Genomic DNA, 14700 nt, shown 5'->3' on the forward strand with positions numbered 1-14700 from the left:
TTATTACTCATCCTCTCAATTTGGCCACTTAATGGACTAACTAACGTGTCCCAAATGAGCTAGCTGCTTTGATTTTCTTTTTACCTCAACACTAAAAAAGAAGAAGAAATATTTATCATAGAAATAAAATGTTTATTTCAGAATAAGAACTATTAGAATAAACATGAGTTAGAACCAGTTGTACATCTGTCAACCACATTAAAATATTTCACAAATCACTTCTGGCTAAACAGAAGGAAATTAGATTAGTAATAGTTGATATAATATTTAGAAAATTTTCTTCAATGAAAAGAAGTTAATGCTAGATTTAATTAATGATTAATCAGTGTTATTTTGATGCTTTGGGTCAATTCAGTAATTATTCTAAATTGAGCATGTATTTGAAAGATATAGTTTTAATCTGTTGGAAGTGATATAATAAATTTGTAATTAGTGAGAAAATTTAATAGTATTTTCTTTATAGAGTCCATGGTGCCAGAAAGACACTTAGAGATAAGAATTTTATAGTTTTTTTTTTCAAATTTGTTAATGTATTTGTTTGTTTCTAAAGGATTTTGCAAATACCATTCCTGGACACGGTGGGATAATGGACAGATTTGATTGTCAGTATTTGATGGCCACTTTTGTGCATGTGTACATCACGAGTTTTATAAGGTATTTTACATTTTAAACTTTTCATTACATGATTATTTTGAGTTTTCATTTCCATGAACAGTACATTAGTTTGAATAAGTTAACTTTTTCTGTCACTGATAATCTATCATATCAAAGTGGCCTCTAAAGCTGTAACTCTGAGGAGTGTGCTTAAATTGTCATGTTTTATATATATTTGAGCAGCTAAAACAAAAATAGATGCTGGGGTCCTTCACAGGACTAAGTTAAAGATCCAGTTAATGTGATTGGTACTGAATTTGGAACATCAGGAGATTTAATTTCTCAACTGGGCATTACAATGAGTGTAAATACCAAGAGTTAAAAAGAAAGAGAACATAATTCATTCAGGCCACTGATTATTACTTGAGTGTCTGTTATGTGTTGTAGAATATTCTAGCATGGATATAGCAGAGGAAAAAATCAAACCAAGTCACTGCTCTCAGAGATTTTTGTTGGGAGGTTGGAGAGAGAAGGGTCAGAGATGGACAATAATAAATATAGCTTGTTAGATGTTGTAAGTACCATGGAAAAAACAAAATAGTTGTGTGTGTCCTGGATGGGTGTTGCTATTTTTTATTTTTGTTATTAAACCATAATGATTTAAATCAGTCCTATAGTGCCAGTTTGGTGTATGAAGGCTAACCACGTCAATCACATATTTACTTTATTTTTTGTGGTCTCAACTGGGTTCCCAGGAGGCAGAACACTTACTCATAGCACCTGAGTTATAGATAATATGGACGTCCTTCACAGAATTGTTTAGTGGAAAACTCATAGAGATCCCTGAATACATATTTTAAATATATACAAATATATTCTTCTTACCCATTGTAAGAACTTTTGTATTAACTTTCTTTTTCTTTTGTGGTGGGGGTGTATGAGTGGGTGGGGGGTGTTGTAGCCTTACTAGGATTTTTTTTTAGCATTTTAAAAATTTCCAATTAGTTATACATGATAATAGAACGTGTTTTGACACATCATACATAAATGGAGGATACCTTCTCATTCTTCTGGTTGTATATGATATAGGATTACACTGGTCATGTAATCATACATGCATATAGGGTCATAATGTCAGTTCATTATATAATCCTTCCTACCCTCATTCCCCCTCCCCTCCCTTCACTCCCCTCTGTCTAATACAAAGCACCTCTGTTCTTTCCTAGTGCCCCCCACCCCCCACCACTTATTGAGAATTAGTTTCCGCATATCATAGAAAAAATTCAGCCTTAGATTCTTTGGAATTAGCCAGGTGCTCTTCAACAGATGAATGGATAAAGAAAATGTGGTATACATACACAATGGAATATTACTCAGCCTTAAGGAAAAATGAAATTATGGCATTTGCCAGTAAATGGATGGAGCTGGAGAATATCATGCTAAGGGAAATAATTTTAATTTAATAATTTAATTTTAGCAATTTCATTACTCTTTCAAAGAATCAACTTATGGCTTTGGCAGTTTCATTTTTCATTCCTTTACCTTTTTTTAAGGTTCATTGCTGTTCTTTTCCAGCTTCTTGAGGTAAAGCCTTACTTATCAATTTTTAGGCATCTGGTCTAATATAGCCATCTAAGACTGTAAGCTTCCTTTTCTTTCTCCCCCTTATACAAGTATTTTCAATATTCAGTTATAAATATTTTCTGTTTTTTAGTATTAATATCTTCTTTGACACATGATTATTTAGAAGTAAATTGGTTGGTTTCCAAACAAATGAGCATTTTCTCATTCCTTTATTGATGTCTGCTTTAATTCCACGGTGGTCAGAAAACAAATTCTTGATGATTTCAGTGTTTATTTTTTGAAACTTGCTTTATGGCCATATAGTATTTCATCTACTCTGATATGTATTCTATTCATACATGAAACAGATGTGAGTTTTGCAGGTTTTAGATGTTTTTTTTGTATGTTAGGTGAAGTTTAATAAAGTCTTTTTTTTTTTTGAGCAGATTATTCTATTAGTTCCTAACAGAGCTTTATTAAAATCTGCTGTGATTAAAAGTTTATCCTCTTTCTAGTTCTGTCAATTTTTGCATTATGTATTTTGAGCTTGCATTGTGTATATACAAATTTAGGATTGTCATATTTAGGATTGAATGGATCCTGTCTCATTATGTAATGCCCATTTTTACTATTTGCCTTAACTACCTATTTGTTGGCTCTCAGGATGGCCAGAGCAGCTTTCCTTTTGTCGAGTTTGCATGGTATTTCTTTGTTTATCCCTTTATGCTTAGCATTCTTTTATCCTTCTTTTTAGTGGTGTTTTTCTCTTCCTAATTTGTGGCTGAATTTTTTGTTTGTGTCTGTTTTGTGGTTTTTAATTAATGTATTTTTTTTGTAACCCAGTTGACAGTCTTTGTCTTTTTAATTGGAATATTTAGCCTATTTATATGATATCTATTTGCTAGTATATTTGAATATTAGTTATTAGTGGTAAAATCCTTAGACTTCTTCATTTTCAGAAGGTGGCAGCTTTATAACTTTATAACTCGTATTCTTTAAGAAAAATTTGCTCTTCTTTTAGTAGAGAGAAGTCACGCTGAGCCCTGTTGTCCACCATCTGAAAGCAAATATTTAGACAATTAGAAATGCATCAATGGTGCCAGGGTGCAACTGGATGGGAGCACCTGCAGGCGGGATTTAGCATTTAGCTGAACTCACTGAAATAAAATAGCCTGCCTTCTCCCTGTGGGCACCGAATCTGGGTGTGTACTATGCAGGTACTAAATCTTTTGAAGAAATATAATAAGCCAAGCTATGTCTTGACTTGAGTAGCCTGGCTATGAGAGGTATTTGGCCACAGTTCTTTGGCAGATGAACTGAGCCACATGCAAGAAGGTGACCCATGGGATGGCTGATCTGGATTGTTGTGCACTTTTTTAAATCAAAGATTTCTAGACTAAGATTTCCTCTACTCATCCTCCTTGCAGTACTACTGTATAGCAGATATTTTTTTCTTCCTGGGATTTTTACTTCCTTTAACTCTATTTAAACAATTCTTATTGTAAAATACAAATTTACTTACCCATGCAAATGTCTTTCTCAAAACTCGGTGCCATTCCCCATCTTAGTCTTGCTTTTTCTAATTTGACTTTCCTTATAACTGTCCACAAAAAGTAAGCTATATTCTCTATTTCAAATGGATAGTGAGAGGTGCAAAAAAAAAAAAACAATACATATTAAGACTTGAATTAGACTCGTTCCCGACAGACTAGTGTTTTAAGATCTTTAGTTTATAAATGGATTGAATTCTAGTGTCCCAGCAGCCGCAGATCTCAATCCCATGACCACAGTAGTGTCCCAGGAAGGTCATGAGGTCAGAGTTCTCCCCTGAACTCATCTCACCCCAAGTGCTCCACAGAAGAGACTAACAGAAGAGCTGGGACCAGGACCTCAGAGGAGTTTACCCAAAGGGAGCCCCTTGAGAAGGGAATGCTGCACTGGCTGTGTATGCATGTGACAGAGCAGGGCTCTGTGTGGTGACAGCAGTTCCTTGGCTCCTTTCTTCCCCACAAGGACTGTGGTGGGCCAGGTGACGGGGGCGGGGCTCTCCTCCGTCTCAACCTCCTTTCCCATACAGCAAGTAACACTTTAATTTTGCTTGCTACATTGGGGTTTGCCTCAGACTTCTTTGAACTAAGGCTCTCAGTAGGGACTTTGGTGCTGTGCACAGGACTTTGGATTCTGTCTCTTGAATATCTGTAGTCCCCTTGTTTTTATTTTTTCCTCCCCTTGACACAGACATTTAGACATCAAAGTGAAATCAAGAGCTGTTTTAGTTCTGTAAAGACTGCTGCTCTACACTGTGAGGAATGGATTATCTTAAATTATGGATATGTGCTTCACTTATCTCTACTAAAATCACCTGAATGTTGTCTTCTCTACCTTATCTTTAGGGGTCCAAATCCCAGCAAAGTGCTTCAGCAGTTGTTGGTGCTTCAACCAGAACAGCAGTTAAATATATATAAAACCCTGAAGACTCATCTCATTGAGAAAGGAATCCTACAGCCCACCTTGAAAGTATAGCTGGATCCAGAGAGGGGAGGACTGACAAGAAAGAATTCTGCAGAAAAGCACTGAGAGATGAAATCTTGTAACTGTACAGAAAAATGGTTGAAAATGCAATAGATTGACATTTTACAGACATGAATGTTGGTTCTCTGAAATTACTGTGAATATTTAACAAACACTTACTTGATCTAAGTTGTGAAATAAGTAGCAAATTGCCAGCAAAATATCCTGTACTTTTTCTAAGATGTATTTTCTGATGTTAACTTCCTTCCCCTTACTTGCTGGATTTCATAATTTAAAAGACTTGTATTTTAAAGAGTCAAACACTATAAAATAAGTAAATCGAGGCGATCTTAAGATTGCACCTGGCAGTGGGATCTTTTGCACAAATGTTCACTTTTGCACTTGGAGCTACTCTTTGATTTTAACAGAGTATTGTTTGTAAGGCACACCAGGGAGTCCGCTCTGCTTCTCAGTCTGAAGTATTTTCTGAAGGGCTGAGTTTGATGGGGGGAAAATGATTGTCTACTTTTCTTTTTTTTTTTTTTTTTCCCTTTCTTTTTTTGGTGGTTGTTTTGGCTTGGTTTTCTGTTGCTGGGGAGTGAACCAGGCCTTGCACATTCTAGATTCTAGTCATGTGCTCTAGGATTGAGTGACACTCCAGCCTGACTTTCCACTTTTCAAAGAAGTAATCATTTTCCAGGAGAAAGCATTCTGCTTTTAGGTAGGTTCAAACTTCAATAGAGGGAGGATTAAATTTCTGCCATTATTTGTGTGTTTAAAAAAAGCACTCCACTTCTGATAAAATTATTTGGAAAAACACAGCCTTACAGAAACTTTCCAAGAGAAACAAAGGAGATTTCTGCCTGAAGAACACAGTGTTCGGATCCTCCTCTGCAGATGATCTCAACGGGACTATAGTTCAGGAGGCAGCTTATAAAACACTGACCTTGCTGTGTGGCCTGGGCCCCCTCTTGGTCGAGTTCTCCGCTTTTTTCTTGTTTCCCTGTGAACTGATTTTGCTAAGGTGTGTAGTGGTAGGCACACAGCAAGGTCAGTGCTCAGGGCAGTGAGTGGTGTGGTAGCCAAAGCGGAGGAGGGGATGCTTAGCTGAGCAAGGCCCGTAGGAGGGGGCCCCTGATCCTATGTTTTGGGTACCTCCTTCCAGATCTCCAGTGAAGCCCTTCAGAGACTTTTCTAAGAAGAAGGAAGAAGACTCAGTCCCACGTCAACTCCCTGGGGGTGGCTAACCTTTGTCCCATTGTTCTTTCTCATCATGTCATAAAATCTAAGGACATCAGCTGATTATTTTTTCTCGTAAGAATGAAAATCAAGTAGAAGTGATTGCCACCAAAACCAAAAAGCACACGAATGCCAAACCATTCCTTTGGTGGACTGGACTCTGTAAGCAAACAAAAAAGAGTAAGTTTCTTTTCAGTGGACACAAATAAGCTCCTATTGTGTGCTCCCTACAACCATATTTAATGTATTGAACTGTCAGCAATAAACCTGCACAAAGAGCCCAGTGCTCCTGGTCAAATGTTCAGAGGGGAGATAGAGATCTATTTTAAAGAATGTTTTGCTAATGAAAAGTAAATATTTTTGTTTAGATAAAAAAAAAATTCCATTATTTTATATGTCCACGCTACTGCTATATTTAAAAGACTATAACTCTGCCTGGGTTCCACACGTGGACCCGCGCTGTCAGCCTCATGGCATACCACAGGGATGGCAGAGGATAGAGCACTTGGCACCAAGACCCTCAGGGTTGGGTCTGGTGTCCACTTAGCTGATTCACCACTGCTGGACGTGTTCAGTGAGCATTGTGTCTGTCACACCACTCTACAAAAACTAGAATTGGCACTGAAAGGGTTATTACAGGAGGGAATTATCACCTTTAAAATCAGGCCACCTACATATTGATTTTCAGTACTCTTGCATTTATTTCCCCCACTAACAGCACCAAATGTTGATCATCAAAAATGTGAGATACAACAGTTTAGAAAACAGAATGAAAATTTTGCGATAGGAATTTATGTTGAAAATTTGACCTTTACACAAGTAAAAACTCCTTGAAGATTCACAAAGCCCTCCACATTTTTATTTGAAGTACTTGATGAGGCATTGCAAGACAGAATTATGAGAGCATCACTAAATACATGTATTACAAAATCAATATCATTACAAACAAAGTGTGAAGCTGGAAACATTTGGGGTCACAGTAAAAGCTTTTCTCAAATAAACTTTTAGATTTGGGTGTACTTTATTCTTTATGTAAAAAGATAAATTCTTAAAATTTTAACGGAGCTCTAAAGGTTAACCTTTGTAGTGTACTTTTATAGCATGTATATTCAAACTATATATTTTAGCAGAAGATTGCCATAAAACCATGATTTTGGTCATTTTTGTATTTGCACTGGGAAGAGGCTGAAATTCCAATGTAGCGATGTGGCGGTGGAAAAATGGAAAGCTGGGAGCTTCTTTCACAGCAGTGGCCAGTGTTCCAAAGTGGCCATTGGGGAAGGTAGTCCATTGTACTCACTGCTTGACTTTTTTACCTGTGGGATTCGACGTTTCCTCAATGCTTTCTCCCTTGTGGTTGGTGGTGCTTATACAGTGACTGAGAATACAAAGACCACCTGCCCCCCCCTTTTCATTTTTAGTATCTCTTCATTTGCACTTTGGTTTGAACAAAGATAGTGTCACCTTGTTCAAAGAAAAGGACAAGGTATAAACAGTGTGTATAGACTGTATATAGGTGAAAGTTGTGTGTCAATCAGTTCTCTGAATCTTTTTACTGAAACTGAGATAGGGAAATAAAACTTCAATCACATTTTGACTCTGTTGTGCCGTTTTCTCATTGAAGCAGAAACATTCATTCATTAAACTAGTGTTCACAAAATTGTGACAGATACGCATAAATTGTGTATGAATTCTACCACTCACGCCTACGGTGACATCTGCAGGGCGAGAGAAAACCGAGTTCTGGTGAGGGGACAGCTGTGTGTCTTCTTAATAGAATACTGAGCTTCTGTGTGCCAGAGTTTGCCATTACACACTTGTTTTTGTGACTCTGAATAATGTCTAGGACTTCAAGTTTTATGGAGACCAAATGAGACCTGTTTTGTATTCCCAGGGTCCAGCACAATCTGCATGCTGTGGGCACTCAGGCTTCTGAACCAATGGAAGGGCTGGGAGTTGGGAACTGTGCACATTCCCACGGTGACTTGGATAGTCCCCACCCACTGCACCCCCCCACCCCCAGTTACATTTTGCATAGCTCTAAGGTGGGCGAATTAGGTGGTTTTAAGGACTCAGGGAAACGTTTGAAAGTGCCTGGATCTGTGTCCATCCTGGAACAGCTGATGAGTAATACCAAGTTTCCTTTCTTCCCATCTGCTCCTCTCCTGTTACTCATTTCCAGTGGGTCAGGAGAGCTGGGCAGAAAGGTCCACCACTTTGGCCATGGCTTTCTTAGGTGGCATTACATAAGTGTTTCTTGATGGATAGATAGCTCATCAGTTCACTTCAGCCATCCTGGAATCTGTGCACCAGACTTTGTTCAGAAATGGAGAAAACATCCAAACCAATAACAGCATGCAGTGGCGCACACCTGTAATTCCAGTGGCTCAGGAGGCTGAGGCAGGAGGATCACAAGTTCAAAGCCAGGCTCAGCAACAGTGAGGTGCTAAGCAACTCAGTGAGACCCTGTCTCCAAATAAAATACAAAATAGGGCTGGGGATGTGGTTCAGTGGTCCAGTGCCCCTGAGTTCAATCCTCAGTACCAAAAAAGAAAAGAAAAAAAAAAAAAACAACTAATAACTCGCAGAGATAGAGGCAGATGCCATTTGAGGTGGATTGTGATCAGGGTGATGACAGACAAATAAAGCCCCAGAAGCTTGGGAAGACAGGAGACAACCATCTGACCTGCATTCAGGACCTGTTTCTCCACAGCCAGACATCTCTGTCCCCTCCTGAAAGAAAGTTTGAATTCACTGAGAAAGGGATTCCATTTGGGAACCTCTTGAGTAGCTGCGAATAAAAATCAGATCTAGGCCATTTAACCAAAACCAAATGATGTCCTATACTGTTGTCTTCATGCAGAGAAGTGGAGAAACTTCTTGACTTACTGAATAAACAGTGAAGGTCACGTAGTAAAGGTTCATGAATAAGACATTTCTGATGATGTCAAAGTGGCCAAAAGCAGCCAAGAGAATCTAGTCCAGTTCCCTAATGTGTACAAAGGACCTGGGAGACGGTTAAAGCAAGGTCAGACTGTCTTCCCTAGGGAGAGAACAGAATCTCAAACTGCTGTCACTTTTCAACACAGACGGGATGTGGGCTTCTTTCTACTGTGATTCCTACTTGAGTTTAATGGATCCATATGGCTTTCTGTTCAAGAATATGTGATTTTAAACTTCAGATGGGGCCTAGAAGACTGGTAAGTTTGGGGAACATTGTTGAATAATCAATTAAATGTATTCCTCATTGGATTTAATAATCTCAAAAACTTGTGAAGAAATCAGAACAAGAAATTTCAGCTAGTCCATGTGTTTTCAACAGCTTTATTAAAATGTGATTTACATACTATAGCATTGTACAACCATCTCACCAAATCCAGTTGGAGAACATTTCTGTTAACATTTCCTTGGTGCCCATTTACAGTTAATCCCCACTCTAATTCCATGCCTTAGGCAATCATTAATTTGTTTTCTGCCTTTATTAATTTATCTTTTCTGGACTTCACATACAAATGGAATCATATGGTGTGTTGTATTTTTGCATCTTGCATAATATTTTTGCATATATTAGCACTCCTCTGCTTTCTATGAATATCATATTTTGTGAACTTTGCCAGTTGATGGACATTTGGGTTATTTTCCGGTTTAGGGCTTTTATGAAAAATGTTATTATGAAAAACTTGTGGACATGCCTTCATTTCTCTTTGGTAGATTGCTAGGGGTGGAATTGCTGAATTGCATGGTAAATTCATGTTTAACTTCTTTTTTCATGTTGAAGTTAGAATTAAATTCAAAAATATATTAATAGTCCTTGATAGCTTGGAATGGTTTGATATCTGATAGCATTGTCTTACATCTCTGTAAAGTGGATTTATTCTTTCTTCATGTTTAATTTAAATAACCAAAGTGTTTCCTAAGGTGGCTAAACAGTCCTACATTCTTACTTGCTGTGCACAAGGGTCCTACATTCTGTATCCTCACCAAAACCTGTATTGCCTGTCTGCTCATTTGTAGTCGTTCTTGCTGGTATGTAGAGGTGTCTCATTGTGGTTTTAGTTTGCATTTCCCTAATGGATAATAGTGTTGAGCATCATTTCCTGTGCTTATTTGCAATGCGTATATCTTATATGATGAAGTCTGTACTTATGTTTTTTGTCCAGTTTAAAATGGCATGTTTTATTACTGTTGAGTTTTACAAAATGTTTATATATTCTGAGTACAAATCCCTTGTAAGATAGATGATTTGCAAATATTTTCTCCCAGGCTGTGCTTTGTCCCTAATTTTCTTAATCGTGTCTTTTATAGTTTTGACATTTTGATGATGTACTCTTAATTGACTTTGTCTATCGAGGACCATGCAAGTAGCCTCAGGGTTGGACAAGTGTGTCAGGGTCTCCGGACTCTCCAGGTCTGTGGAGTTCCTGTGCCAGCCATGGAGTTGCAGGCTTGTGGGCTGTGAGCCCTCTCACTTGCTCTCTGCTCGGATTGCTACTTCTACTGACATCACTGAGTGTGGGCATCGTCCACTGTTCAAGGCGAGTGAGTCCCTTCAGCTGCTGGAGTCATCACCATCTATTGTGCCCTGGATAAACCTCCACAGCAAGTGAGCTGACGGTGGAAGGGGAGGAGCCCTGGGCAAGGACTCCATGAACTCCCATGCATCTCTCACTTATTGTATACCATTCTCCCATTTTGTGGATGCTCTCCTTTGGAAGGGAAGATTTGCTGACCTCTTTACTCAGGTGTAGCTGGAAGTCCCACCTTGACAATTCTATTTTTTAGTCAGGAGACAAGGAACAGATCCTGATTCAGATTAGTATGACCTCGCTTGAGGAGTAGCACCCAAATGTACACAGTAGTACTGGAAAAAAAAGCCAAGGCCAAAAGGGCTTGATAGAAGTTCTAAGTGAACCCACACTGAATTGAGGGGTGACGACTTCTAGCTCCTGGGAGGGCAAAGGCAGGAGGACTTCATGCAGGTCTTTGTGCCTCTCTGTCTTATTCATAATAGGTAGCACTTTTTGGCACCATGAAGGTGATTTATTTCTAAGGGCTCTCAAGAATTTCAAGAGGTAAGTTTTATTTGAATATAATACATGCTGCTAAGAATATTTATTACCACCATCCCCCAGAACCCCAGCATTCTCCAAAGAATGGATATCATATGTTCATTAAACATATATATTATGGAACTTCATTTGAATTACACGTCATCTTAGTAACTAAAGTGATAAATACTTCCTGCTGTCAAAGAACTTCTGGTTAAGCTGGGAAGACATCGCAGAAGGTGATGTGATTGTGGTTTACAATCTGGGCTGGAGCTGGGGGAAGCCAGGAGGAGGGGTGGCAGGAAAAGGTCTTCCTGGGGAGGAACCAGTGGCTCTGGCTGCTAAGACAGGCTGTCAGGGTCAGCTGCTTTCTTGACAGATACCTTCAGTAAAGTGTAGTGGACATCGTGATAAGAAGTTGAAGGCTTCACGGAGAGTGGGGTGGGTTGATGCTGGTCTCCAAGAGTAAGTGCTGTTAGATGCATGGCTGAAGGGAAGGCGAAGTGGTAGCCTCTTTGCAAAACAAGCTGGCACCTCCTCAAAAGGTTGCTCTCTGGTCCAACCGTTTCACTCTTTGGAATCTCCCAAGTGAAAACATTCATCCACACAAAACCTGTGCATGAGTGTTTACAGCAGTAAAATTCACTGTTCGCAATAGTCTATTACGTGGTGAGTGGATGAATAAAATGTGGTCCAGCCATCCAGTGGACTCCTGCTTGGCAGTGAAGAAGGATGGAATACTTATGTATGCTACAATATGGAGGAACCTCAAAAATGTTAAGAGAAGTAAGCCAGCCCCCAGAGACTGGAGACTGCATGATTCCATCCAGGCCATGTCAGGAGAGGCGAATTCACAGTAGACAGAAAGCAGGTGAGTGGTTGCCAGGGCCTGGGGGATGGGCAGTGGGAGAATGAAAGTGACTGCCTAGGATAAGAGGTTTCTTTTGAGGTGATGAAATGTTCTAAAACTGAATTGTAATGATGGTCGCATAACAACAGAAATGACCAAAACACTGAATCGTACACTTTAAGTTGACTTTTGTAGTATGCTAGTCAAATCTCAAAGTTGCAACAGTATCTGACAGGAGAATCTGCAGTGGTGAGATCTGGGGAGCAGGCAGTTTGGGGACAGTTTTCCAGGTTGGGGGGGGTGGGAGGGCTGCCAGCTGACCTCACAGAAGGGTTCCCACAACAGGTCCATTTGCCACCTCTCCCTCCTGGCAGGCTTGAGAGGTGGGGGCTGCCCTGGAATATTTCCTCCTCCCAGGTGGGCTGGACTAGCAGGGGAGGAGGCTTTCTTTTCTCGGGCATTATAACAGAGACCCTGCAGCTTCTCTGGTGGAGTCCGGGGCGCATGGTTCTCTTGATGGCAGGGAGGGTGTGGTGTTCAAAGGTGCCCCCAAGGATGGAGGAAAGTTGAATGGGGCAGACCACACCCCAGTGAGGGTTCCAAACACAAGTGTTCGGGCATGTGGCACATGAAAGCTCAAATTCAACACAAGAAAGATGATTTATGATTTCTGAAAAAAACAGATTGCCTTAGAGTTGAGGACAAGTCACTGGCTGCCTCTAATTTCTGATTCATTGCATTCAACAAATTCCTTGAGCAGCTGCCCTGCCAGGCCCAGTTCTGGGAACTCCACACAGAGGTGAACAAGACCAAATGAATGCTTCACATGGCTGACCCTACTGGGAGACACCACAGAGAACTAACACAGAGCATGTTACTGTGGAAGGTGTTCCAGGGAAGAAGAGCAGAGAGGGTGGTGAATGGGCATTGGGGCTGGGAAGTGCAGGTGGGTCAGGGGCCTCACTTGGAAGGTGACATTTGAGACCATCGCTGAAGAAGGTGAGGGAGGAAGAGGAGCACAGGTGGGCCAGGCGGAATCTCTCAGGCAGAGGGTACAACCAGGACAAAGGCCCTGTGGTGGAATTAGACCTGGCTGGTATGAGCAGAAAGAGCATGTGTTCCAGTGACTTTTCTTGGTGCTGTGGACCGAACTTGGGACTTCAACATACTAAGCACACGCTGTACCACTGAGCTACACCCCTAGTCAGAAGTAGCATTTTTAGGTTCTAGCTTTTGTTCCAAGTCAGCTGCGGTGCTTCAAGGCGAGATCATGAACAGGCTGTTTTTCCTTAAATAACTGTTCTGTCCTGGAATGCAGCTCACAACCACTGTGCCTTTGTTGAGCAGGAAGCATGATAGCTGAAGGCCAAGGTTGAAGTACCAACGCTTTTCTCTTGATAAGGCAGGGCATGCTCATTCATGGATGATACTGAAATAACATTCTAATCACACTTTCACTGTTGTCTTCAAAAACTAAACTGGGAGGCTGGGGTTATAGCTCAGTTGATAGAGTGCTTGCCTTGCATGCACAAGGTCCTGAGTTCAATCCCCAGCACCCCACACTTTCAAGAACTATGTAATGTTTTGAACAACCAACAATAAAAATTAAAAAAAAAAAAAACTAAACTGGGAAAGCAAGCTGGGAGCTACCTGTAGAGGGCATGGGCCTGGGAGTTGGGAAGCTTAGGAACAGAACTGGGAATGCAATATTGGGAAAGTGAACCCCTCCATGAACCCTTCCCTATGCCAAAGGAGGGCCTGGGCTTGACTTCCTAGAGCTCTTCCTGCCCTAGCATTCTGCCCTGTTTATCTGAGTGAAGATGAGCTTCTGCTACTCGCCTTGCTCTGGCCTTTGAAAAAAGTCTCAGTACATCATTTCTTTTACGTTCCTATTTTGAAATGAACACTATAACATATTGTCAGGCACTACCTTCCCTATATGTATTCCCAGATATAATCCTTATATATAACAATTCTCTGGGGCCAGCTGTCATAATACAACATTTTTAAATAAGCAAACCCAGACATGGAGAGCTTAAGTCACTCACCCAAGTTCACACACAGAAAGGGGTAGAACAGAAACTCAGGTCCCAGACTAATCAGTATATGATGCTTATTAGAACTGTGTGTGATATTAAAAGAATAGTATTAATGTAACAGGGGCTCACTTCATGTCTTGACTGTAGCCCTTGGGGCTTTGGAACTTTCATGTTTTTTTTTTCCTTTTTCCCAACCTTCTTCTCCCTAACCTTCTCCTTCTTGATCTTCTTCTCCCTGATCTTCTTTTCCTTAACCTTTCCCCTGATCTTCTCTGATCTTCTTTTCCCTGATCTTCTCCTTCATGATTTTTCCTCCTTAATCTCATTTTCTCTTAATCACCTCTTTAAAAACCACCTGTTCCTGCTGATGGGGAGAATCACAGTCTTTGGGACAGGAGTCCCCTGTGTTTCTCCTTTCCTAGCCAAGTAATAAACATAGCATTCGGGACAAGGACCAAGCTTTCGGTAACATTAAGGTTCTTTTACAGTATGGAAAGTATAGAGACTTGACTTAGTAATGTAATTTAAAAATGTCCTCCTTAGATACCTCAATACCTCAGAAATGTGTTCTTTGTTTCTCTGAGGTTTGGAGCTGTGGAGGTAATACCTTTGTAGCTGGGTGCAGCCACCCCATCTGTCCAGTATGATGGGGCCTCGTCTTGTGTACCTGGCAGGTTTCAAAGAGTGCTCCAGGTGTATGCTTAGGAACTTAGTTACCAAATGCAATTGTATGCATGCTTCTTCAGTTTAGGGAGCATCTCATGCATCTTCTCCCTGGACTAATGGTTCTTGAAGTCTAGACCACTAGATACTAAGACCCTTTCAGAGGAGCTGCAAGATGAAGACTGTTTCCATA

General features: G+C 40.2%; 1 protein-coding gene across 1 annotated transcript in view; it reads left to right on the forward strand.

Moving 5' to 3' along the window:
* The window catches only part of Cds1 (CDP-diacylglycerol synthase 1), a 64049-nt gene extending 59041 nt beyond the window's left edge, over positions 1–5008 (forward strand). Inside the window, exons 12-13 of the mRNA XM_027939815.3 lie at positions 551–654; positions 4551–5008. Of these exons, the coding sequence (XP_027795616.2) occupies positions 551–654; positions 4551–4680 (234 nt within the window). The 3' untranslated portion in view covers positions 4681–5008. The remainder of the gene's footprint in view (positions 1–550; positions 655–4550) is intronic.
* Positions 5009–14700: the final 9692 nt, after the last annotated feature.

The sequence above is a fragment of the Marmota flaviventris genome, chromosome 7 (genome assembly GCF_047511675.1).
Source record: "Marmota flaviventris isolate mMarFla1 chromosome 7, mMarFla1.hap1, whole genome shotgun sequence".
NCBI classification, from domain to species: domain Eukaryota; kingdom Metazoa; phylum Chordata; class Mammalia; order Rodentia; family Sciuridae; genus Marmota; species Marmota flaviventris.